This window comes from Myxocyprinus asiaticus, chromosome 26 (assembly GCF_019703515.2).
Source record: "Myxocyprinus asiaticus isolate MX2 ecotype Aquarium Trade chromosome 26, UBuf_Myxa_2, whole genome shotgun sequence".
Classification (NCBI taxonomy): Eukaryota; Metazoa; Chordata; class Actinopteri; order Cypriniformes; family Catostomidae; genus Myxocyprinus; species Myxocyprinus asiaticus.
In genome coordinates, this window is record NC_059369.1 from 39,900,736 (window position 1) to 39,927,926 (window position 27,191).

The window sequence follows — 27,191 nt, forward strand, 5'->3', positions numbered from 1 at the left end:
TGGTGAGAGTAAAATATCTGGATTTGGTATGATTTATATATATATATATATATATATATATATATATATATATATATATATATATATATATATATATATATATCGTTTGAAGCGTAATTTGAATTTAGAAATATTTTTGGTTTTGTGTTTCAATTTAAAAAAATGAAATTTTTCAAAATCAAAATTGATCGGTAGAAGTAAAGTGTGTGCAAAATTCAGTAGCCTAACCTGGAAGGCAGATACAATCACTGTTAATATTAGCCATGATTTGTGTGTCATTAGATGAAAATGATCAATACTTACATTCTCTGTAATTTAATGGAGCATACATCAAAACCTGGCAAAAAAACAAATTTTCCATGCATATTAAAGGAGCGTGTCACTGTCATAGAAATATGCCTGACACTTCAACAAGGACGCAGTTAATTAACAAAAGAATGTAACTCCATATTCTTCCATGTTCAATACTCTTCCATGTCTAAGTCCATGTTCTTCTAATTCATTATATATGACCAATTTACACTACCAGCTTCTTATGAATGTGCTGTCTTTGTTTATATTGCTGGTGCTTGAGGGAATGGACTATATAACAGGACCCAGATAGTGCAATAACCGGAGAACAACCTCCGAATTAAATTGCACTTGACCCTGCCCATTAGCGCTTTGCGTGCACAATATCGCCAAACCCACTTGTGCCTAGACTTAGCGTATGCTCGCACGAAAATACTAAAACTTAATGGCTAAGCCTGTTGACTTTGCGCATATGATTGATCGCATAGCGCTTAGCGCTAGCGCTCTTAAAACAGGGCCCTAAAGGGCATTTGAATATTGCAGAAATTGTGGCACCTGTGTTTATTAGAGCATTTTATAGCGGATGTGCTCATCACATGTGAATTTTATTCATGAGGCCACGAAATCGAAGAAGCCGATAATGTTACCCGTGACGTTTATGGATGGCACCACAAAGACCCTGTTGACGGACTCTGCAACCACAGCCATGGAGCTCTGCAACGCACTGGCTGACAAAATTAGTCTTCAGGATCGATTCGGCTTCTCCCTCTATATCGCTCTCTTTGACAAGGTATGCATGATGTTCATCCTGTCTGATACCTTGTGCTCCACTTCCTAGATCTCACACACACTCACAAATGAGAGATCTTTTCCATGTTGAAAAAAAGGCTGGTCTTAGCTTGTTTAAGCTGGTCTTGCAGCCTGGCCAGCTGAAAAGTGCTGAAAAACCAGCCAAATAACTAGACTGGGAGACCAGCTGAGACCAGCTTAGGCTGGTTTTTGTTCATTATTGAGTTCTTCTGAAACATATCATTGATAGATGGCATGTTATCAGTCATGCATTAATAAAACATTTATGACTGTGTTTTTGACAGGTGTCATCGCTGGGCAGTGGTAATGATCATGTTATGGACGCCGTTTCTCAGTGTGAGCAATACGCTAAAGAACAGGGTGCACAGGAACGCAATGCCCCTTGGAGGCTGTTCTTCAGAAAGGAGATTTTCACGCCTTGGCACGATCCTTCTGAAGATGGTGTAGCGACAAACCTCATCTACCAACAGATTGTGCGCGGCGTAAAGTTCGGAGAGTACCGTTGTGATAGGGTAAGATATGTGACCTCAAAATACTGTTCAATCAATATGGGGTCTTTCAATGGATGATTCTTGAACTTTTATTTGTGGTCCACTCCAATTATAATTATTATTATTTTAATTTAAGATTTCAATTAATTTAACATTTAAATGTAATAATTTAAGAATTAAAAACAAATCAGAATCTGTACACCTAATCAAATTATAAGAAGCATGAGGCTTAAAGTCCAAGAAACTTGTATCAAAAAAGCTTTAATTTTTAGTTTTAATCTACTTTGCTTGGAATCAATGCAGCATCAATGCACCCGATAACTAATTACTATGTATGATTTGGTGCTGAAAATATTCTCGTATGTTTAAGTATTAGCCATTGAAAAACCAACGTTGATTGACCACTAATCTCAATATTGGTAGGACTGGTTTCATTTTTACTATCTTTATATTTGACAAACAAGAAAAGTTTTATAGGTTAACATTTAATGTGTTTTGAATCAATCCTAAATTCTGAGGAGGGAATATTCGTCTTTTTCTACATCTTTCCCTTTTGTTTTTATCCTTGCTTTTCTACTCCTTTATTTCTTTTTCCCTTTTTTCCACTTTTGATTATCTTTTCCTCTCTTCTATGCATTCTTTTCTGTCTTTCTATGTCTTTCCATTCTGATTTTTCTATTCCGGGAGGAGGAAGATCTGGCTGAGCTGGCGTCGCAGCAATACTATGTGGATTATGGCTCCGAGATCCTTGTAGAGCGACTGTTGAGTCTCATTCCATCATATATCCCAGACAGAGAGATCAGCTCGGCCAAATCTGTGGAGAGATGGGCGCAATTCATTATGGCTGCTCACAAAAAGGTAACAAAAATTGCTATCAGAACATATCGTATGTGACAATAAATGTTTAACACTAGTACGCTACATTGCAACTGCTATTCCGGAAGTGGTGTAATCTCTGGTTATATTTCACCCCAAAATTAAAATAAAACAAATGGGAAAATTATATTTTACTCAATGAAAATCAAGCCTATTTTTAGGAACATTAAATTGTTTGGGCATATCCATGTATTCCATACATACAGAAAATACCATACATACTACTTTCTTTCAAAATAATAGGCTGTGTACCTTTTCAAACACCCATTGTGTCTATATTTCACTGTCACTGTAAAACCAAAGAGGCTTGTGATCTTATCTGTAGTTGTGTAGTTCTAGAGAGACATCATGTTTTCTTTGTAGGGCATCTACACTCAGAAGCGAGTGGACCCTCAGAAAGTGAAGCAGGAAGTTGTGGATTTCGCTCGTTACAAGTGGCCTTTGTTATTCTCAAGATTCTACGAGGCCTTTAAATTTTCAGGTATATTTCGAAACATTAATGGTTCATTGACGTGACTCTCATTTGTTTCGTCTGGATCTAGTTATTCAAAAATACATAAAAAAAATAAAAATAAAAATGCAATTCACGCATAAGAATTCTTGAATACACCTCTACTATGATGAATTTGCTTTTAATTTCTGAGATCAAAGTCATTTCTGGGGCTTAAAGTAAAAAATGTCTTAGTGGTGTGACCGTCCAGAGACAGTAAAAATTATGTTTTGAAATATTATTCATATTTGAAACTTTTTTCCCCCCATCAAATCAAACTCATAATCAAAGTGTGGTGGGCATTTGTTGTCATGTGACAAGAAAACCATAAAACAGAGAGGACCCTCATGACTGAGTATCATGATCAATATTGCCTTTGTGTCAGTTGTGTCAGTCACATGTATTCAAGGTGCTAGGAAAGTATTTTAATATCTTTAACTTGATGGTTACACCACTTTACATTTTTAAAGTCATTTAATTTTAATGTAGATAATGCTATATATGTTTTTAAAAAATGTTTGATACCAACATGGATACAAATATTACATTTCTACTAGAGGTCGGCCGATAGCTAACGATATCTAAAGTGGTGAAAAAGACCGATAACCGATTAATCAGTTTATAGAAAAAAAAAACATCTTAGCCTTTCCTTACTATGACAGGCACAGACATAGAGGCTACAGGAGTCCAAAATGAATAAAATCCCAGATACAGTTTATTGTTCAACCAGAATTACAATAATAACCAGAAAATATGAAGATTTGAAGCACAATGCAGGACTATGAACATGCCCGAAATACACCTACTTAATTTGGGACACTTATTTTGAAACAACGAAGACTTGACTTGGTTACAATGCTCTATATTATATACCAAATTAAGCTTTTATAGCCTAAATATTAACCAGATTAAGGATGTTGCATTATATATATATATATATATTTCACCAGAGGAGTTTATTTATTATTATTAATAAGATATGGAGTTACAGACCCGATGTATGTGCTGATGCCACACGTTTCTATATAGTTGCATTTTTCTTTTCATGCCCTCGCTTTAATTTAGAACACTTGATTTATCTAATCAGAATAACCAAATTTGCATGGAAATGTGAACAAAAGTATGGATAAATATTGTCTGACAGTGATTGTTTTTATTTAACCTCTAGAAGCCACAGAGGAACAAGGAGGAATAAAAAAAAAAACTATTGACAGATTTTTGCCCTTTAACCGATAGTTCCAAAAAGCAACTCAGTTTAATTAGTAAACACGAAATATCAGTCTACCTCTAATTTCTACAAACTTGTCAAAAGATTTCGCATTTTTATAATCTCTGACTGCCATATATGTCTATGACCCTTACGTCAACTTAAAACACTACTTTTCAAAAGTTCTGTGGTTTGGTGTGTTATATTTCTTCCTTCCTGTTTTCAGGTCCCAGTCTACCCAAAAATGATGTGATAGTTGCTGTAAACTGGACAGGTGTCTACTTTGTGGATGAACAAGAGCAGGTTCTGCTAGAACTTTCTTTCCCGGAGATCACTACAGTTTCCAGCAGCAGGTTAGACTATACTTTTAGCATTGTTTAAAGATCTTTTGATTTTTTACATGATTTTTGAGCTTTAATGATGTTAGTTTGGACATTTACATTCAGTTTCTCTCTCTCTCTCATTCTCTTTGTCTATGAATTTTCTCTTTCTGTCAGAGGGGGGAAGCTTCAGGCTCAGAGCTTCACTTTGGCCACCATCAAAGCCGATGAGTACACTTTTACTTCCAGTAACGCAGAGGACATACGTGACCTGGTGGTGACCTTTCTAGAGGGTCTCAGGAAGAGATCAAAGTTCGTTGTGGCCTTACAAGACAACCCCAGTCCAGGTTAGAGAAACAGGTTTTGCAAGAAGTAAATATCATTTAAATAAACCTTTTTTGGTAAAAATAATTTCCGGTAATCATTATTTTTGTCTTCTTTTCCAATGCTGATGAATGCTAAGCAAATGATTGTTGCCATGTGCAACATGAATTTGCTTGAAGAAATTATGTTTAACCATACAGTATAGTTAACATTTGACTTACTCCATGTAACTGATTTATCCTGTTTAGCTGGCGATGATTCAACATTCATGAGCTTCCTGAAAGGTGACCTTATTTTCTTGGACCAGGACACAGGCGAGCATGTCATGACCTCTGGCTGGGCACATGGCACCAATGACAGAACCAAACAGAGAGGAGATTTCCCAGCCGATTGCGTCTATGTGCTGCCCACCGTCATTAGACCCCCGCCGGATATCGTGGTACTGATATTTTCTTTTCTTTAGAGATGCTGCTGATTGACATCTAATATTTATCATTTCATTCTGTTATGATTCATTACTCTTAGTCAGTCTCTCTCTGATTGTCTTGCTTTCTCTTTCTCTTTTGCACTCTCTCGGGCTTCTCGGCTCAGGCTTTGGTTACCATGACACCAGACCAACGTCAAGAGTCTATCCGGATTTCCCACATGCCCCTGACAGAGAATGAGGAGCGGATAAAGCCGTATACTCTTGAAGAATTCTCATATGACTACTTTAGGTGAATGAATGCTGTCTCTCATGAAGAAATGCCTGGGTCATATTTCAAAATCATGTTTGAAGAAATTATATTTGCTTAAAGGGATAGTTCACCCAAAAATGAAAATTCTCTACACATCATTTACTCACCCTCATACCATTCCAGATGTGTATGACTTTCTGACTTCTGCAGAACACAAATCAGCTCTGTAGGTCCATATAATGCAAGTGAATGGTAGCCAGAACTTTGAAGCTCCAAAAAGGACATAAAGCCAGCAGAAAGGTAACCCACAAGACTCCAGTGGTTAAATCCATATCTTCTGAAGCTATACGATAAGTTTGGGTGAGAAACAGATCAATATTTAAGTCCTTTTGTCTGTAAATCTCCGTCTTTGACTAGATCCAACCAGTAGGTGGCGATATGCATGACAAATGCAATCACCAAAAAAACAAAAGAAGACGAATGTGGAAGTGAAAGTAAAAGTGGAGATTTATAGTTAAAAAAAAAAAAAAAAGATTTAAATATTGATCTGTTTCTCACCCACACCTGTCGGTCAACCACTGGAGTCGTATGGATTACTTTTATGCTGACTTTATGATTTTTGGGGATTCAAATTTCTGGCCACCATTAACTTGCATTGTATGGACCTACAGAGCTGAGATGTTGTTCTAAAACTCTTCATTTGTGTTGTGCAGAAGAAAGAAAGTCGTACACATCTGAGATGGCATGAGGGTGAGTAAATGATGTGTAGAGAATTTTCATTTTTGGGTGAACTATCCCTTTTCAGAAAATGAAACCTAAAATGTTAAAGATTTTTTGGATTACAATATTGCTTTACATTATTAGTGAAATTATGCCAACGCACATCGATGCCCATTCGACCATGATATTTGAATAATTAACTATTTAATATTATATTATATCTTGACAGGCTTCATGGTATCAATATTCCAAATAAACTGTAAATAATCCACTATAAACTTTTAATCAGTTTTGGCATCTTCACCATGAGGGTGTACAATGTGCAAAAAGTTGAGCAAAAAAGACAAATGGACTAAAGCAAGCCCTCATTGACCTTTGACCCCATCCTCTCATCCAGGCCTCCTCCCAAACACACCCTCAGTAGAGTGATGATCACAAAGAACCGAGGGAAGGACAAGCTCTGGTGCTGCACTCGAGAACCAATCAAACAGGCTCTGTTGAAGAAGTGTGTGGCCCATGAGGAGCTTTCACAGGAGGCATGCATGGCCTTCATTGATATCCTTTAAGACCGATGGGTGGATAGTTGAATGGAGTGTAGAAAGTGCATACAAATTCAAAGTGTCTTTTGTTAATGAGTAACATGATTTCTACATTTTATTTTAGTCTTTCCTAACATTTAACATTAACCCTTGTGTTGTGTTTGTTTGTGCTAACACCTTTTGTGTTTCCGGTCAAAAATGTCCGGCTCACTAAAGTTGTTTATTAATCTCTCACATTGCATATGTAATCACCAGATATTGCATTACATCATTTTGTCAACTTCTTTTCTAGAAATTATGGCAGGTTTTGTACTTCTTTTTGGAACTTATTTAAAAAAAGTATATACTGTATATTTTTTATTGATAGAAGGGCTTGTTGAACTGAGCTTACACCAGGCCAGTCAGGGGTACTCTGTGAAAAATAAATAAATAAATAATTATGTAATAATATATTAACCACTTTCTTGATCTACACAAAATAGGTGTCATTCAGAAGTTTTGAATCTTGACTTTTCACCCATATACATAGCTAATCCATCCAATTCTTAAAAATGCTTTTTAATTTGCTGACAAAATAGAGCTGTTCTGTAATCATAATTTGCTAATTTATAATCACAACATTCATATTCAGAACTGATCGAAACATAAAAAATATGAGATAGCCATGTGTTCTATATCTTTGGAAGGGTCTCAATTAGTGGAATACAATGAGAAAATGTATTTCACTCTGAGACCAAATTAGTGTATGAAATCCCCACAGATACACATAAATATAATAAACATATGCCATGGGATTGCAATCCAATCGGATGAAACAAACCAATTTTTTTAGAGAAAAAGAGTTTCACTTATATGTTAGGAAATTCATGGCTATTATTCTATTATTCACTTCTATGTGCAAGTAAACATCCTTGATTCTCCTGCACCTCTGATGAAATATATGGGCGATTATCCGTCTAAGCGTACGCGTTCTGTGAACGAGCTCACGGATCAGATCTTTGAGTGCGCATTGAAGGCAGAGCCTCTTAAAGACGAGATCTTCTGCCAGATACTCAAACAGCTGACTGAAAACCATGTCAAGTGAGTCAAGACTCCATTACTGGCCTAAACATATGTAGCCAGACACAGTCATGTCTTCCAATATTTTTTGTGGTTGTCAAAAATAGTTAAATTGAAAACATACACAAAACTAAAAACATTGTATACGTGAGTTAGTTTGCCTGTGTGTATGCAGGTACAGTGAAGAGAAAGGCTGGGAGTTGCTCTGGCTTTGTACTGGTCTTTTCCCACCCAGTAACGTCCTCTTACCTCATGTCCAGAGATTCCTACAGTCCAAGAAACATCATCCACTGGCTCCTGACTGCATGCAGAGAGTGCACAAAGCTTTACGGTATTGATACTCCCTTTAACACTCATAAATGCGCTTGTACACATATACAGGGGTGATTTTAGGGTCAGTGGATATTCAGGGTTTGACCCAGACCTCTGTGGATATGTATGGGGCTATCTTTTGATGAAATATTGGAATGTAATATAAAAGCATAAAAGTTTAAATGTTACATCTGTGAGGTGTCATTTATATAAAGTTTATCTTTAAATTAGGACTGTCAATCAATTACATTTTTTTATCAAATTTACCTGATTAATTAATCATTTAATCAAATTAATCTCATAGCAGTATTTGCTGAGAAAGGCCCCCAAATAAATAAAATAATATTTTAATTAAATTAATCATAAATATAATATAAAGTAATTCATATAATTAAAATAATAGGCTATTACATTATTGTAGCAGACAGTTAAAGCATTGATTAAGCCATGTACAGTTACATGGACATTCATATGGGCTAATTAAAAAATGTCCTCTTGATATCGTGTCCCATTTCTCTCTTTTTGTCTGTCTGCCACATTATGAGCTCTCAGCCGATAGAATCTGGAATTGGGATGTTGTTTTTTGTGCTATTAAACACGCGTCATCTGTGTTATGAATCTCACAGTATGAATGACTCATCATGGATGCTTGTTTGTGTGCCAGGAATGGTTCACGGAAGTACCCGCCTCACCTGGTTGAAGTTGAGGCCATTCAACACAAGACCACACAGATCTTTCACAAAGTGTACTTCCCTGATGACACAGATGAGGTGGGACACACTTTCATATGTTTATGACTAATCAAACATATTGGGATCTTGTTTTTCAGATGGTAATATGATTCAGAGGTGTTGCTGATATACTGGGCTTCAAAAACATATAAATAAACTACTTAAAGGTGCACTCAGTAATTTTTTCGTCATTAAAATAGTTTTACTCTAAAATAAATTAATTGTAATTTTGAAACATATGTATAAAATCATGACCACTCACATGAGATGAAGACTCTAGTCATGTCAGAAACCTTATAAAAGCTGTTTAAATCTACATGGAGATGGTCCCCTCATGGGGGCTGCCATGTTGAGATCACATGACCTGCCAAATACTACTCGCTTAATCTCAGTAACCATTTTGTTTTTGGACGCTTTCACTCTTGGATTAAATTAATCATGGCTGATTGTGAATAGTGAATTTCTACAAAGGCATTGATAACTGAAAACTATTGATTTTGAATGATGCTGCATCCACACCACTAGGTGTCACTGCAAGTCCAAAATGAAACAAACAATAATGTGGAGGCAAGCTTTCCACTCTGATTACAAGAATAGACGAAGTTGAAAAGCGAGTTGCGTTTCTGGAGTCGGATGGAAAAGAGCTACAGCCTAATCCGCCTGCCACCAAGGCTGATATAGAACAGGTGTGGGAAAAAATAGAGGATATGGAAAATCAGAGCAGATGTAATAATGTTCGTTTCGTTGGAATCCCAGAGGTAAAGGAAGTTCAAGTTATGATCAAGTTTTTGGATGGACTCATTCCAAATTTGATCAACACAGCGGGCCACCGGCTCGAAATAGAACGTGCGCACAGAGCTCAGGGTCAGCTTCTCAAAACAGGTGACAGACCCTGATCCATCCTAGCAAGATTCTTGCGGTCGGCAGACAGAGTGGCAAGGAATAAAGGCAAGTTGTGCTGGGAGGACTGCAACATTATGGTTTTTCCGGACTTTGCCAGTGCTACACAAGCGAAACGGGACAGATTCAAAGAGTGTAAGAAATTTCTGCACGAGGAAAAGGTGAGCTTCACATTTCTTTACACTGCTAAGCTGAGAATTGATGGCAAGGATGGATGCAAGACTTTCACATGCCCACAAAAATCTGTGGATTTCATTAAATCAATGGTGTGAGTGGGTAACTTTGCCTGCACTTAATTAATAATATAGGCTACACATTGCATATTTTGCTGATGCGGTCTTTGAGGTTCTGTTATTCTGTTGGCTGCCCACTGACTCTTGCCTTTTATTTCTCCCTTTATTGACTTATTGTTGAGTTTATTTGCTCATGTTTTGGGTTTTATGTTATTATTTAGTGGGGCCGATTTTATTGATGGCATGGTTTACATAATTTTTTAAAAAATAAATAAAGAAAAAAAAAAAACAAGAAAAAAAAACACCAGATTTCAGCAATCTGGTAGCATTAGTGTCACGGAAAATCTTGTGAGCGTGCATGGACCGTCGGATTTCCAGGGGATGGATGCCGGTTTGGCTGTTGTGCGCAGGGTCATTTTGACCCATTAATGAAAAGGTTCTTGTGTGATATGGATAGGTGGGCTTCACTACATTTGTCAATGGCAGGGAAGGCCAATGTTGTAAAAATGAACTGTATCCCCAAATTCAATTATCTACTACAGCCTCTTCCTCTAGAAGTTCCTCTTTCTTATTTTAAACAATTTGATTTTGATAGAATATCTAAGTGTTTTTTTTTTTTTGGAATGGTAAACGTCCTCAGCTGCATTTCAGTAAGTTACTTAGACCAATTGACACAGGAGGTTTAGGCCTCCCCAAAATTTTGTTTTATTACTATGCTTTTAATCTTAGACAACTGGCCCATTGATCTCTTCCACTAGAGAGAGCCCCTGCCTGGTACAACACTGAACAAGCGGTCCTTGCCCCAGTCTCACCACTGCAAAGTCTTTCTATTAAATTGCATAGAGAAGTAAAAATGCATCCTATTATTTCACACTTATGTACATTCAGTATGGACAAAGTTTCTCGTATGTTCAATTTTGATACTCACCTAAATGTTTCCTCAAGTGTATGGCTGAACCCCAAATTACTGTATGTATTAATAAGTCCCCCTTTTGCTGGAAAGAAACGATGGAGACCTTAATGAAAATGGAGCTTTGAGATCATTTGAAAATATAAAACAATTTGAGATTTCTAGGTTTCAATTTTTCAGGTATTTACAGCTGTGCCATTTACTTTGTACTACTGTATTTTTGGTGGTAGTACACAGCCCCCTAAAGCTGTAGACACTTTGTACGGTGCTCAAAGCCTTTGTAAAGGGTCATGAAGTGTCAGTGTATTATTCCTTGTTGATTCATAGTCTTGATGACTGAGCCTTAACAGCTGTTAAGAGGTTATGGGAAAGAGATTTAAAATTGCTATTAGAGGATGGGGAGTGGGAAATTATAAAAAGAAAAGAAAAAAGGTACGCCTTATTCAGTTTAAGATTTTGCATAGTTTCTACTGGACTCTCTCTAGATTGTTTAGGCTTGGTTTAAAAGACACACCTACCTACTGGCGATGTCAGCTGGAGGATGGAGACTCTGTGGTTCTGCGCTCAGATTCAAGAATTCTGGGTAAGAGTCCAGAACTTTATCTGTGAAGTTTAGATACTCAGATTTCTTTCTGCCCTAGACTATGTATATTGGGTAATGGGGCGGTTATTACAGTAAGTGTCAAATATACAAAAGGCTGGGTCCAAACTAGTGGATGGAAGTCAAAAGGCGCTCCCTCATTTCAAGAATGGTTCACCAAACTGGGCAGGGTGGCAGCATTTGAAAAGATGTCATATAAACAGCTTGGCAGATTAGACACATATGGTAAGAAACGGGACAAGTACTTGACCTTTCTGGATGGCTCTCAGTTAGGACCATGTGGAGAGAAACATGATTCTGGTCGAAATTGTGAATTGTATCTTTTGTGGAATTTTTCATTTCTCCTTATCTCTCTTTATTTGTTGATTGTTATTTGTGTGTGTGTGTGTGTGTGTGTGTTTATATGTGTGTGGCTCTGGCTTTGACCACAAGGATGTCTGTTGATTGTTAGGGTGGGGTTGGAGATTGGGAGGGAGATAGGGAATTACTGGGGGTTCAAAGGGGATAATGATTGATTCTGTATGTATTGTTCTTTGTTCTGTGTTTGTGTAACCGGTTACATTTGTATAAGAATCAATAAAAAGTGTTAATCATAAAAAAAATGTTACTGAGTGCACCTTTAATTATACAAATGGCTTCCATCTATTATCATGGAAAAGTCAATGTAAATTCTTTGAAATGAGAGATAATGACTGTCGACCTATACTCAAAGAAATATTATCGGTTCACTGCATAAAAATAATTTAGATTTTTTCTCAATTTGTAAAAACAAATGAAAACAAAATGAGTGTTTACAGTAATATATTTACAATGGACTTCTATGGAACAAGACGCTGCATCAAAAAAAAACTTAAAATAAACACCTCTCGAAAGTATTGCAACAAGACTTTGAGGCCGTTCACAAGGAACACATTGTTGCATCCGTCCTTGCTATTTTTCTGTTGTTTTCCTATGTAAACATGCACTAGATGGACATCTTTGGCCGTTGTGCTGTGTCTTACTGTTTTTTCACCATCTTGTGCCGGAGCTCTACGTTTTTATAGATGCGTCAAGTGAAAAAACTTCAGCTGTTAAAAATGCTTCTCGAGACACCTGCACTCTACTCTATTTGTAGCACTGCGTCTGGCGTTCTTTTTTTTCTTTTTTTTTGCACAAGGACATGTTTGGTGTAAACGGCCCCCTATACATCATGTGTGTTTACATGAGACTAGTGTGATCAATAATTTACTAATTTTGTAAGTTTGTATGTTTTTTTTAAGTCTGTAAAGTGTGCTAAGTTAGATCAACTCTTTCTCTTGTCAAGATCATGTAATGCCAATAAACACAATGTGTTTACTTTGCGAGATTATAGTCTGTGGTAACTGAGAGCTTAATTTGTAATAAAGATGAAATATTCCTTAAAATGCATATGGAACTGTTTGTTGCCTTTGACCCAGTGTGTATTGTGATCTGATGAGTATTTAAGCCAAAAGACACACTGTAAATGTTAACGCTGTCTGTTTAAGGCATTTGAGGTGGAGTCCAGCACAAAGGCCAAAGACTTCTGTCTCAACATCTCCAGTAGACTGCTGCTCAAATCACCCGAGGGCTTTAGTCTGTTTGTCAAGATCTCTGATAAGGTAAAGTTAGACAGCACTGTCTATCACATAATGAGCCATGGCTAAGAACATTTAGTACATACACCAGAGATTACTGTTATAGATAAGCCATGTTAAGGTCTATAATGTTGTGCTATGCCAGCTAGACCAGCTCCAAAACAGTATAAACCAGCATAAACCAGCTTAGATATGCTGGTCTAAATTGGCCTTTTCAATAAGGGGCATAACACAATTTTTCTATTTCATTTTTGTATCGTTTTGTTTTTCTGGATTTGTGTGTTGTAGGTGATCAGTGTACCAGAGGGCGATTTCTTCTTTGATTTTGTCCGCCATCTGACAGACTGGATAAAGAAAGCCCGACCTGCTAAAGATGGTACACCTGTGGTGTCTACAAATACAGCACATTCCTTTTTGTTTTTTTTTTCATATTCACTGCTCACTGCTCAAACCTACAATGTCAATTCATCAAGGCTATTAATTATTAGAGTTAGACCGATATATCGGTTTTACTGAATAACCAGTGCCGATAGTTGCTTTTTGGAACTATCGGTTATCTGCAAAAATATATGCCGATATTTGCAGATTTTTTTTTAATTATTATTATTCCGCCGTGGTCCTCTGTGGCCGGCGCTGGATAATTCTACAGTTAGAACGGCTTGGTTCTGCAATATAACAGTGGAATCTAGAGGTGAAATAAAAACAATCACTGACACCTTATGGGGATTTGCTGTTTCTAATTTTTTAATCATTGACCAAATTCATCCATACTGTATTTTTATCCTCCTCACTTCAATGCATATGATATTATTTTTGCATATTTTGTTATTATAAAGAAAAGTGCGATTATATTGGAACGTGCTCTGTCAGCACATACATCGTGTCTAAAACTTCATATCTTGGGAATAAAATTATTAAACATAATCTGCTGAAACATATATATATATATATATATATATACAGGTGCATCTCAATAAATTAGAATGTCATGCAAAAGTTCATTTATTTCAGTAATTCAACTCAAATTGTGAAACTCGTGTATTAAATAAATTCAGTGCACACAGACTGAAGTAGTTTAAGTCTTTGGTTCTTTTAATTGTGATGATTTTGGCTCACATTTAACAAAAACCCACCAATTCACTATCTCAAAAAATTAGAATACATCATAAAAAAAACATTTTTAGTGAATTGTTGGCCTTCTGGAAAGTATGTTCATTTACTGTATATGTACTCAATACTTGGTAGGGGCTCCTTTTGCTTTAATTACTGCCTCAATTCGGCGTGGCATGGAGGTGATCAGTTTGTGGCACTGCTGAGGTGGTATGGAAGCCCAGGTTTCTTTGACAGTGGCCTTCAGCTCATCTGCATTTTTTGGTCTCTTGTTTCTCATTTTCCTCTTGACAATACCCCATAGATTCTCTATGGGGTTCAGGTCTGGTGAGTTTGCTGGCCAGTCAAGCACACCAACACCATGGTCATTTAACCAACTTTTGGTGCTTTTGGCAGTGTGGGCAGGTGCCAAATCCTGCTGGAAAATGAAATCAGCATCTTTAAAAAGCTGGTCAGCAGAAGGAAGCCTGAAGTGCTCCAAAATTTCTTGGTAAATGGGTGCAGTGACTTTGGTTTTCAAAAAACACAATGGACCAACACCAGCAGATGACATTGCACCCCAAATCATCACAGACTGTGGAAACTTAACACTGGACTTCAAGCAACTTGGGCTATGAGCTTCTCCACCCTTCCTCCAGACTCTAGGACCTTGGTTTCCAAATGAAATACAAAACTTGCTCTCATCTGAAAAGAGGACTTTGGACCACTGGGCAACAGTCCAGTTCTTCTTCTCCTTAGCCCAGGTAAGACACCTCTGACATTGTCTGTGGTTCAGGAGTGGCTTAACAAGAGGAATACGACAACTGTAGCCAAATTCCTTGACATGTCGGTGTGTGCTGGCTCTTGATGCCTTGACCCCAGCCTCAGTCCATTCCTTGTGAAGTTCACCCAAATTCTTGAATCGATTTTGCTTGACAATCCTGAGGCTGCGGTTCTCTCGGCTGGTTGTGCATCTTTTTCTTCCACACTTTTTCCTTCCACTCAACTTTCTGTTAACATGCTTGGATACAGCACTCTGTGAACAGCCAGCTTCTTTGGCAATGAATGTTTGTGGCTTACCCTCCTTGTGAAGGGTGTCATTGATTGTCTTCTGGACAACTGTCAGATCAGCAGTCTTCCCCATGATTGTGTAGCCTAGTGAACCAAACTGAGAGACCATTTTGAAGGCTCAGGAAATCTTTGCAGGTGTTTTGAGTTGATTAGCTGATTGGCATGTCACCATATTCTAATTTTTTGAGATAGTGAATTGGTGGGTTTTTGTTAAATGTGAGCCAAAATCATCACAATTAAAAGAACCAAAGACTTAAACTACTTCAGTCTGTGTGCATTGAATTTATTTAATACACGAGTTTCACAATTTGAGTTGAATTACTGAAATAAATGAACTTTTCCACGACATTCTAATTTATTGAAATGCACCTGTATATATATTCAGAAACATTAGATAGATAGATAGATAGATAGATAGATAGATAGATGCACCCCTTCATCTGGTGAACGATTCTATAAAACGATTATCGGCCTTTTCCACCACTTTAGTTATCGGTATCGATCAAGTCTACTATTGGCTGACCTCTATTAATTTTTCAATAATTAGAGAAGAAACTTTGTAAATTAATGACTCTTTTTCTGATGTTCAGGTATAGTGCCTTCATTGACTTACCAGGTGTTTTTTATGAAGAAGTTGTGGACGACCACAGTTCCAGGAAAAGATTCCTTCGCAGATTCGATTTTCCATTATTATCAGGTGAGCTGGTCGTGAGGCCATTTAAATACCATAGAATAAAACCCTGGACAATATGTGGTCTTTCAAAAAAGAAGTCATTTGGAAGACATCCAGTCTCATTTTATAAGTTATCATGGCAGCTTACAGTATCTTTATAACCACCTGCTGTGTGTAGGAGCTTCCTAAGTATCTCCGTGGATACCACAAGTGCTCCAGAGAAGAGGTTTTCCAACTCGGTGCCCTAATCTACCGTGTGAAATTTGAAGATGACAAATCCCATTTTCCCAGCATTCCTAAGATGCTGAAGGAGCTCATTCCACTGGACCTGACACGCCAGCTCTCGCCTGACGACTGGAAACGGGTTGGTTTTACAGTTCCAATGTTCTCAGCTGTTGGTTTTTTGTGCCATTGAAAGTCTTGTTTTTTTACCGTATTTGCTTCTCCTTATTGGTCCCCCCTCGTTTTGCAGTCGATTGTGGCGTACTTCAACAGACAAGCTGGTAAATCAAGGGAGGAAGCCAAATTAATGTTTCTGAAGATCATTTTCAAATGGCCCACGTTTGGTTCTGCCTTCTTCGAAGTGAAGGTAATGGCCTAATTATATTGACTCGTGTTACAGATACACTCATTATTTGGTAAATGTGCATGTGTATCATTCACAATTGCAAATGTTTTTAATTGAACAGTGTTCTTTAAATGGTCGGTGTAATTGTCAGTCTTTTGCTATGAGTGGACTGAAGGTTCTTTTAATGTTTATGTCATTCTTATTAATGCAGCAAACTACTGAGCCTCACTTCCCTGAGATTCTGCTCATAGCCATCAACAAATATGGAGTCAGTCTGATTGACCCCAAGAACAAGGTGTGTGTTTGTTTCAATGACTATATATAATTACAGTAACATTATTATATGCATTTCTCCTTCATATCCCAGTCAGTTGTGTTTTTTTCTCTGTTTTCAATCTACAGGATATTTTAACTACACATCCCTTCACTAAGATTTCTAATTGGAGCAGTGGTAACACATACTTTCACATCACTATTGGGAACCTGGTTCAGGGCAGCAAACTACTGTGTGAGACGTCACTGGTGAGAGAAACACTCTACTGTCCCAAACTACACACAAAACAAGTTACTTTTATTTCACACTATATAGCACAACAGTACACGCCCACTTTATTCAGACGTCTGGTTTCCAGAAGATTTTTCCCATTCATTTTTTCCATAGGCTTTTCATAAAAATCCTCCATAAGAGTTCTAAGCCATGAACTAAAGCAACCAGCTCCGAAGGGAATCACATCATTACAAACTTTCATTTGAAGCAAAGATTATTTTTAAATTCAGACAAAAAAGACTTCATTGAGGGCATAAACTGCCATCTTATGAAGCATTGCAAGTGACGTAATCAAATTAAAAACAATGGAAGAATATAAAATTAGTGATTTAAAGTTGTTGATTATAAGTATAGAAACAATTGCAAAATATTCACTTAAGTAGTTTCAGAATGCAGGGAGACTGACTCGTGTCATAATTGCGTCATTCACAATGCATCATGCAAGTGGACAGTTGCTGCAGCACTTGTTTGGTTCGCTTTGTTGGATGCTATTCTCTGATTGGTGCAGCTTTTCTCTTTAGGATCCTGGGTAGTGTAGTTTGTCACCAGGATTTCTGATATTAAACATGTATCAGACTTTTAAATAATTAAAATAACGTGGACCATTGGCTTCAACGAAAGCATATACCATCGATTAAAAACCTCGGAGCTCATGATAGGTCTGTCTTTGAAAGGTTTATAAGTTATTGTTAAAAATTAATTAGCCAGTGGATAAAATAAATGGGATTTTTACTTCCGGAACCCAACTGTCACAGCCTGCTATGCTGTGCTATGCTATACTACACAATGTTACACTTTGCAAAGCTACACTACGATGTTACACTATGCTATCGCTGCCTTCAAGTGCACCTGGTAAGCTCTTACCTCTGAATCGGGCATTCGTTACTATGACATGTCACATTCAAGTGGGAAACAAAATAAAGAAACCAAACTTAAATGCACAATCATTGACGGCAAAAGCTCTTTTTCTGTTCTACTTGTAAATAAATGTAAGTGAATAAACCTGCATCACTTATACACAACATATATGATTTATTAATGTATGGTATTTAACAAATTATTAATTAATTTCCTTAAAACAAACCACAAGTCATTAGTTGACAGTCATATATAACAAATTAATATTTTTGAAATAAAGTAAAGAAGTTGAGACTATTTTGCAAAATCATTTCTTTCCAGCATCTTTCATGTTATCACGCCCTTTCCAAAGTCCCAACTCAGAAACTGGGGTATCATCAAGAATTCCGACTCCCCCACTCGTAAATACGACTGGGCCATTCATGTGCTCGTACTTACGATATTTCTGACTCCACTTGAAGGGCACATATTTAATGCTATGCTATGTTACACTATGATATGCTATGCTACGCAGTTACGCTATGCTATTCTATGTTAACATATGGTATGCAAGGTTATGCTATATTGCTATGCTACACTGTTATGCTATGCTATGCTTATGGCTTTAGTTCAAAGACATTATAAAAGCCAATTATTTAATTTAGCAAACAACATGTTTTAGTTATAATACCATGGGTACTATTTCTCTCACAGTAAAAATGGGTCTTAATACATGAAAATATGTAGCTGCCTTTATATTTTAGGAAGTCGGTCCTTGGCATCACAACGTTTGAAAAGTCCTGGACTATACTGTACCATACTGTACTCTACTCTTCCTTGTATACCATTCAAGAAATACAAGGCTAGATGAAATAAAGTAGTTTCTTCCTTATTTGTTTAAAATGAATGGTTTAGTGAAAGAAAATTTGATTGTAGCAGTTGCTTCCCTTGTTTACTCACAACAGGGCTACAAAATGGACGACCTATTGACCTCCTACATTAGCCAGATGTTGACCACCATGAGTAAGCAGCGGAATTCTCGCGGCCACAGTAAGTGAACGTTTGACTGGCGCGAGGCGGTGGAGCTGGTGTGCCTGCTGCGGCCCATTGGTCGGCCCTGCAGCTGGGGGCGGGCCTTCACGTCCCAACTGTGAAGAATGAGCCGCAGCCCCTCCGCCAGCTCTCAGGGCTCCGTGTATCCCAACGAAGACTCTTCATCCACCTCCAGTGAGGATGACTACCTCTGACAGGTCTGTGCAAGCATTCTGCTTCACTCCATAAATGGCCTTTGCCCCTGCCTCTTCCGATTTTTGTAAATGGCGTGTGCAAAATCTGATTTTGGAAACTGTGTATCAGCATTTATGTGTCTTTTGTAGGATAATATACTTCATAATTTGTATTAAACTCTATGTGTTAATGCACAATTTAGGTACCATTTACATTTACAAATGTTTTTATTTTTTATTTCACCAAGTCTAATATGAATTGGAATGGCTTGGCTGTGTACAGTGATCCCAAAATGTATTTAGACACTGAAGTCACACTTATTAAAATGTGAAAATGATTGCATGAAATTACAAAATATCGAACCAAGTGGCTTTAATTTCTAAGCAAGACACAAGCACACCTTTCAATCAAAACATTTCAGATGAAAAGTTTTTTAAATCATGAACAACAGAGAACAGTTGCTTAAAAGTCACCGCAAAAATGGCTCATAAAAGTGAAGTCAGTTCTGAGAAAAGCTCTAGCAGCATTTGTTTGCTTTGATATTTTAATGCAATGATAATCAGATATTTGACTCGAGTGTCCTAATACTTTTGGTGCCCACTATACTGTATATGCACCTGTAACATGTACATTATGCATTTACCAGCATTACGGAATGTCATTTATCATTTTTGTGGTCTTCCTCATGTTGACAGTCATAAACATACAGTATTTGGATTATTTATGTGGTAAACACTGTAATTATACTGCAAAGAATACATGCATGAGGTTTTGGCTGTTTTTCACCAAGTCATTTTAATGGCAACAAAAATAGTGCTTTTTGAAGTTAAAATGTTACTATGTTAAATTTGTGAATTGTGCAACTTAAATTCATTTTGATTGTGTTAACCTTTTTAAATAGTGTTGTTACACTACAAGCCTTAAGCCTTACATTTTTGGAAGATAAGTAACTTTGTTTTTACAGGCTAGAGTGAAGCACATACTGACCTTTTTTAAAAAATTTACAAGTTTGCACAATCTACTCTCATCTGTAGATATGCCTTCATAACCTCGTTTCCATCTGAGCGATGGTGAAAGCGTTGAGTCTGAGTCAGAGTTTAAATTCATTTTATGCTGGAGAGAGAAGCACATGAAATGTATTTCAAGAGTGAAACAAGAGAAACATAATATACATGGCCTTATTTTAAAATTGCATCTACATACGGGTGGTCGGTTATAGATATGTTTATGCTGTCAATGTTCACTAGAGTTATTCAACTTATAAAGCCTGATATATAAAATAATAGTCATAATTTTTTTTTTAATGGAGCTGTTTTTGAACCTATAAATATAATTGTGATATTTATATATTTACTTATTTTTATTTTTAGTTATTTTCTTCAGATTTTATACTTTAAGGTCATTGTCCTCCTGAGACCCAGCAGTTCATTTTTGTATAGGACCTTTATTTACATTTCTCTTAGCTTATACTTGCCACAGTAGTAAATCTTGGTGTACTTTAAGAGGACTATAAAATTATAGAAATATAGACCTTCTACATTACAAATCAGCTTATCAAATACTAAATTATATGTTTTATGCCTCAAACACTATATTGTCATTTAAACAAGTGAAATTGTAAACTGTTTTTTTGCTGGGTCTCAAGAGTTTGTAGCTAACCCTACCTAACCCTAATAGCTAATAATATAAATCAATGAGACCTTTAAAATGATAGAGCAGGGTGCATATATAAAAATACATATAAGTATCAATTCTGACTTTAAATGTCTTATACATTTATTTATTTATTTATTTATTTATTTGTGGTGGGCATGAACGGAATGTTATGATTATACCTCAAAAACCTGTTGTAACATATTTGATACATGCATTTGATGATGATTTTTTAAATAAAATAATGTACAAAATTGTAAGCAAGCACAAGTTGCTTTAATTCAGCAAATAGTACATTTAAAATATAGCTGCAAGCGGCAATCATCTGGGTCCAAGCACTTATGGCCAGAACATGAACAAATGATTTAGGGGCACTGATGGATTCAGAAGAAACAGATGTTTTTATTCTAGCCCTTGTGGTTCTGGAGTCTTTAGCAACAATGCAAATTAGCTCATTATAGCACCACCTTGTTTAGTTTACTTTAGTATACAGCCTAATTTTGGTGACCTGCAAATCCACTGCAAATTTCATAACGATTGGCCATTCGCAAATCAAGTTATTAGCTGCTGAAATTTGATTGGCTGCTGGCGGCCATGTTTGTTGATTTGTCGAATTGTTTTTGTATGAATTAATTAGCTTATATCTTTGAAACGTTTTCACAAATCAAAAATCTGAAAGCAGTTTTTTGTCATGATGGTCCCTAGATGATACGTGTATAATTTTGAAAAAATTGGACAAATGGCCTAGGAGTTCATAAAAATAGGTGTTCCAAAAATTAAAAATGGCGGAACATTTTTATCGATGGAAATAAAATCGGAGATATACAGGTGCATCTCAATAAATTAGAATGTCGTGGAAAAGTTCATTTATTTCAGTAATTCAACTCAAATTGTGAAACTCGTGTATTAAATAAATTCAATGCACACAGACTGAAGTAGTTTAAGTCTTTGGTTCTTTTAATTGTGATGATTTTGGCTCACATTTAACAAAAACCCACCAATTCACTATCTCAACAAATTAGAATATGGTGACATGCCAATCAGCTAACTCATCTCAAAACACCTGCAAAGGTTTCCTGAGCCTTCAAAATGGTCTCTCAGTTTGGTTCACTAGGCTACACAATCATGGGGAAGACTGCTGATCTGACAGTTGTCCAGAAGACAATCATTGACACCCTTCACAAGGAGGGTAAGCCACAAACATTCATTGCCAAAGAAGCTGGCTGTTCACAGAGTGCTGTATCCAAGCATGTTAACAGAAAGTTGAGTGGAAGGAAAAAGTGTGGAAGAAAAAGATGCACAACCAACCGAGAGAACCGCAGCCTTATGAGGATTGTCAAGCAAAATCGATTCAAGAATTTTGTGAACTTCACAAGGAATGGACTGAGGCTGGGGTCAAGGCATCAAGAGCCACCACACACAGACGTATCAAGGAATTTGGCTACAGTTGTCGTATTCCTCTTGTTAAGCCACTACTGAACCACAGACAATGTCAGAGGCGTCTTACCTGGGCTAAGGAGAAGAACTGGACTGTTGCCCAGTGGTCCAAAGTCCTCTTTTCAGATGAGAGCAAGTTTTGTATTTCATTTGGAAACCAAGGTCCTAGAGTCTGGAGGAAGGGTGGAGAAGCTCATAGCCCAAGTTGCTTGAAGTCCAGTGTTAAGTTTCCACAGTCTGTGATGATTTGGGGTGCAATGTCATCTGCTGGTGTTGGTCCATTGTGTTTTTTGAAAACCAAAGTCACTGCACCCGTTTACCAAGAAATTTTGGAGCACTTCATGCTTCCTTCTGCTGACCAGCTTTTTAAAGATGCTGATTTCATTTTCCAGCAGGATTTGGCACCTGCCCACACTGCCAAAAGCACCAAAAGTTGGTTAAATGACCATGGTGTTGGTGTGCTTGACTGGCCAGCAAACTCACCAGACCTGAACCCCATAGAGAATCTATGGGGTATTGTCAAGAGGAAAATGAGAAACAAGAGACCAAAAAATGCAGATGAGCTGAAGGCCACTGTCAAAGAAACCTGGGCTTCCATACCACCTCAGCAGTGCCACAAACTGATCACCTCCATGCCACGCCGAATTGAGGCAGTAATTAAAGCAAAAGGAGCCCCTACCAAGTATTGAGTACATATACAGTAAATGAACACACTTTCCAGAAGGCCAACAATTCACTAAAAATGTTTTTTTTTATTGGTCTTATGATGTATTCTAATTTTTTGAGATAGTGAATTGGTGGGTTTTTGTTAAATGTGAGCCAAAATCATCACAATTAAAAGAACCAAAGACTTAAACTACTTCAGTCTGTGTGCACTGAATTTATTTAATACACGAGTTTCACAATTTGAGTTGAATTACTGAAATAAATGAACTTTTCCACGACATTCTAATTTACTGAGATGCACCTGTATGTTTTGTTCGCCTTGACTCAAGAAATCAGTAGGAAAAATAATTTTGATTCTAGCCCTAACAATTCGGAAGTTATTAGCAAAAATGAAAATTAGCTCATTATAGCGCCACCTTGAGGCTGATTCTCACCAAATTTGGTATACAGTTTGGTGACCTGTAAGTGCACCGTAAATTTAATAATGATCGGCCATTTGTAACGCAAGTTATTAGCTTCTGAAATTTGATTTGATTGGCCATTTTTGTTCACTTGCCTAATAGTTTTTGTAAGGGTATGTTAGCACGTGACCCAAAGATGATCCATGCCAAATTTCAACTTTTTCACTCATACGATTACAGAGTTTTAAGTATTTTTTAGCTGTAGCGCCCCCTAGTGGCGAAAATGGATGAAACTTTGCATGTATCCTCAAAATGATTTGGTATGAACATATACCAGGTTTCGTAAAGTTTGGACTTTGTGTTGAGAAGATATGGCCCATTGAGTACATTTGGGGCATGCCCAAATAATTAATTAATATCTTCGAAACAATTTAACAAATCAAAAATCCAAAGAAAAAAAAAGAACTTTTTGTCAGGACAGTCCCTAGATCATACGTGCAAATTTTAGAGTAAATTGGACACACGGCCTTGGACTAGTTCACGAAAGTAGGTTTTACGAAAAGTTTTTAACCGGAAATAAAATAGGAGATATATGTTTTGTTCATTTTAACTTGACCAAAATGTAAAAGTGCTTATTATAGTGCCACCTAGTGTCGGATGGGTGTGTGTGTGTATGCGCCTGAGTAGAAGGGGGTATTTGGGACCATCCTGCCAACTTTGGTGTCTCTAGGACTTATGGTTTTGGCTGCCCATATGCTTTTAGGGCAGAAAAAGAATAATAAGAAGAAGAAGAAAATCAGTACAGACACAATAGGGTTCCAGCATCTTCAGTGCTTGGATCCCTAAATATCAGTAACAATGCACACTGTACTGTTGCTTTATCAAAATAAAATAAAACTTTGCAGCAAAAAGACATGACCATCGTAATACGAAGTCGGACATTTTGGAAATGATATTACAGGGTCTTCTACTTCCAGAAGAGCACGGACCAATAGGTTTTTCAGATTTGATCATGTTGATGATGTCAAGGCTTTAGAAAATGACGTATCAAATATGATATATGCACAGCATCATAGGGTTACTAACTTTATTTATGGCCTTTATTTGGACCACAAATGTCCTTTAACACTAAATTTGGCTAACATATAGTGACATCCTAACTAACCTGAACTACAGAAAATATCTGTTGTTGTTTTTTTGTGTGGCAATTAATTTATGATCAGATAAAAAGTGCTATATAGCAGATAAAACTATTGCCATTTTGCCACTCCTTTATGTAAATGCACCATGTTAGTAATAAATCAAATTTTATATCTGATGTTCTAGTAAGAATGTACAGTGTTTGTCATTTATTTTCATAATTCACATGGATTATGACATGGGTTCAACAATACAGTTTAAGAATTAAGAGACTTTAAATTGGGTACTATGGTGCTGACATTCTCAGGAATAGCAAAAACTTTTATAAAATTTGGTGATACTTAGTCTGCTGTTTTCTATTATTATTATGTCCTAACTGCAGATGTAGAGTAACACAAAAGAGATCAAACTTTATTTACAAACATATAAGTTACATAAAACAGATTCAGTAAGTAGAACTCATACTATGCATTGCATTTTATACAGGCAGCGATGTTTCTTCACCATTCCATGTATGCAGTCCAGTGCTTCACTGTTTTAACATGCAAATGCTGTATGATTAGGAGCTCACGCATGAAAGAGCATCAGCAAACATTTGAGCTGCTGTTTTACCCTGGCATTATGAAAAATGCTTTATGTTCATATTTATTATTCACTTGCAAATAAATAACAAAAAACATGTTTGATCAGAAGTCGATTCATTTAGAGAACAAGCATGTCCTTGCAGAAATTACCTGTGATTACAGTCAACAATTCTGTCATCAGATATTCATATCTAAACCTTTCAAATCCAGATTGTCTGTTTGGCTTATGTCTTCCTGATTGTGAGTAAACTTTTACATATAATCACATCATGCAATGAATCGGACATCTTAAATGTTCAGAGAAAGTCTGAAATCTTTATAGATGCAGTAGTTCCTTTTGCCATATTTAATACTTTGCTATTTGCATCGGGGCCTTAAACAGGCATATTCAGCTGTTCCTTTGTTTCACATAATAACAGAAGTACTCTAAAGCAACAAACAGAATGATGGATTCATCGTCATATGCCACTAATTTGGAGAATAACTGGTAAAATACATTAGTTGATTTTTTAACAAAAACAGTACTACAATGGTTTTTTGGACATTTACCATGTAATGTTTTGAAATACCTTATAATACCATGGTATATTAATATAGTAATCATTCAGTACGATATAGTAGTATATATCAAAGCACTATGGTGTCAGGACTATAACATCATAGACATTTAGGGGCATATTTCTCATTTATGTTCAAATGAATCCATGTACTGTATATCAGTACAGCTGTCGCACATGTATGTCCAGGTTTGACCCACTGAGGTTTTACTATTGTCATGGCTAGACTAAAAAAGAAAAGAAAAAATCTTTTATTATTAATAATTTTTACAGTTCTTTTGCAGTTATGCTATGTGGATTGACGCTCTGGTCCACATCTGCAGCAGTTTAAAGCTCATATGCAAATGGACGGGTGATGGCCATGCGGTCAGCAGTCTTCATTCCTTTCTGCTGCTGTTTTCCCAAAGATCTCTGTCTCAAATGGGCGGCTCTTCTGAAATGGTGGGCAGGTTTGGTGTGACGGGCGAGCTCTGAGCTTCTTCTCGAACGGTGACACTCGAGATGGACCAGACATCACTGAGCTCTGCCGTATGGAGGCATGTGGAAGGAGAAATATATGGGCTCAGTCTCAGAACAGTAATGAGAGTGATGAGGAGGGGGTCAGATGGGCACAGGGAAGCCATGCACAGGGGGGACATGCAGGGAGAGGTCGGGGTCCAGGGCCAGTGAGGGCCCATCAAAGAACAGTGGGTTCCAACGGATGCCTTGCACCTCAGACGATTCTAACGCACAGAGACACATTCAAAGTGCTGCTTTGGATGTGCAAGCAAAGGACAAAGTTCACGACAAAACTAAAAAAATATATATTTTCTTTTTTTTTTGTAAAGTATTTTTCCCGCTTTTCTGCTTGCAAAACTACCCCAGCATCAGATAACTATATCTATAGTTTTTCAATACTTGTCATCTCATTTTTTGCAAATGTATGGCTCTGTTTGTAAAATTATGCACATGGTAGTGCTGATGGTACATTTTTGTAAGGAATTTCATGTATCCATACATCCACTAAAAATCACCTTTTATCCAACAGTTGGTGTTAAGTCATAGCAAAAAATTATCCAGAAAAGTTACAATAGTTCTAAGAAAAGCTTTAGTATCATAGCAAATTAGCAAATACATTTTAGTATGCTTAGATATCTTTTGTGATTTTCTTATACTTGAATACTTGTTGGGGTCACTGTAACTAAAATACAACTACAGCAAACAAGAAACAGGACATGCAGTATAGCAAAAAACATGTTCGGAGTGGAATACCAGCATACTGCTCACTGCATACTGTGCAGTATACACTATATACTGCCGACTTTTCTTAAAAAAAAAAAAAAAACAGTTAAAAAATATATAAAAAATATTTTTTATATAATTATTTCATATTTTTGCACTTTTTAATATTTTTTTGTATTTATAAATACACTTTACATTTTGTATTTTTCAATATAGTTTTATTGTTTGTATTTTTTTTTTTTTAAAAGACTACTTTAAAAAACAATTAAATCACTATGCATTATGCAATAGTGCATGTTTAAATGCGAAAGGCGTCCAATTAACTATTAAAATCTATTTTGCATTTTAAATCTAGTTTTATACATAATGTAGAAAATGCAAGAGTAGTATGTTAGTATGCTATTCCGAACACAGCCACGGAGCCGGACAGCACA

The 27,191-nt window shown here is 36.6% G+C and overlaps 2 protein-coding genes across 7 annotated transcripts in view; one reads left to right on the forward strand and one right to left on the reverse strand.

Annotated features, from left to right (window-relative positions):
• LOC127416899 (unconventional myosin-VIIa) overlaps window positions 1-21,602 on the forward strand; it is a 65,295-nt gene extending 43,693 nt beyond the window's left edge. Inside the window, exons 29-48 of one of the 3 annotated variants that reach the window (XM_051656490.1) lie at window positions 908-1,081; window positions 1,386-1,613; window positions 2,280-2,450; window positions 2,832-2,949; window positions 4,392-4,518; window positions 4,663-4,832; window positions 5,058-5,248; window positions 5,401-5,525; window positions 6,604-6,761; window positions 7,672-7,825; window positions 7,980-8,135; window positions 8,781-8,886; window positions 12,997-13,110; window positions 13,375-13,462; window positions 15,837-15,943; window positions 16,098-16,283; window positions 16,392-16,508; window positions 16,699-16,782; window positions 16,890-17,009; window positions 18,837-21,602. In XM_051656490.1, coding sequence (XP_051512450.1) covers window positions 908-1,081; window positions 1,386-1,613; window positions 2,280-2,450; window positions 2,832-2,949; window positions 4,392-4,518; window positions 4,663-4,832; window positions 5,058-5,248; window positions 5,401-5,525; window positions 6,604-6,761; window positions 7,672-7,825; window positions 7,980-8,135; window positions 8,781-8,886; window positions 12,997-13,110; window positions 13,375-13,462; window positions 15,837-15,943; window positions 16,098-16,283; window positions 16,392-16,508; window positions 16,699-16,782; window positions 16,890-17,009; window positions 18,837-18,929 — 2,787 coding nt within the window. In that variant the 3' untranslated portion in view covers window positions 18,930-21,602. Of the gene's footprint in view, window positions 1-907; window positions 1,082-1,385; window positions 1,614-2,279; window positions 2,451-2,831; window positions 2,950-4,391; window positions 4,519-4,577; window positions 4,833-5,057; window positions 5,249-5,400; window positions 5,526-6,603; window positions 6,762-7,671; window positions 7,826-7,979; window positions 8,136-8,780; window positions 8,887-12,996; window positions 13,111-13,374; window positions 13,463-15,836; window positions 15,944-16,097; window positions 16,284-16,391; window positions 16,509-16,698; window positions 16,783-16,889; window positions 17,010-18,836 lie in introns of all 3 variants that reach the window. The other 2 variants (XM_051656492.1, XM_051656491.1) reach the window with 2 other exon arrangements.
• A 190-nt stretch (window positions 21,603-21,792) lies between these two features.
• Window positions 21,793-27,191, reverse strand: part of LOC127416913 (glycerophosphodiester phosphodiesterase domain-containing protein 5-like) — a 53,763-nt gene continuing 48,364 nt past the window's right edge. For 3 of the 4 annotated variants that reach the window (XM_051656513.1, XM_051656512.1, XM_051656511.1), the window contains exon 16: window positions 21,793-26,258. In XM_051656513.1, the coding sequence (XP_051512473.1) occupies window positions 26,137-26,258 (122 nt within the window). In that variant the 3' untranslated portion in view covers window positions 21,793-26,136. The remainder of the gene's footprint in view (window positions 26,259-27,191) is intronic. The other variant, XM_051656514.1, reaches the window with a different exon arrangement.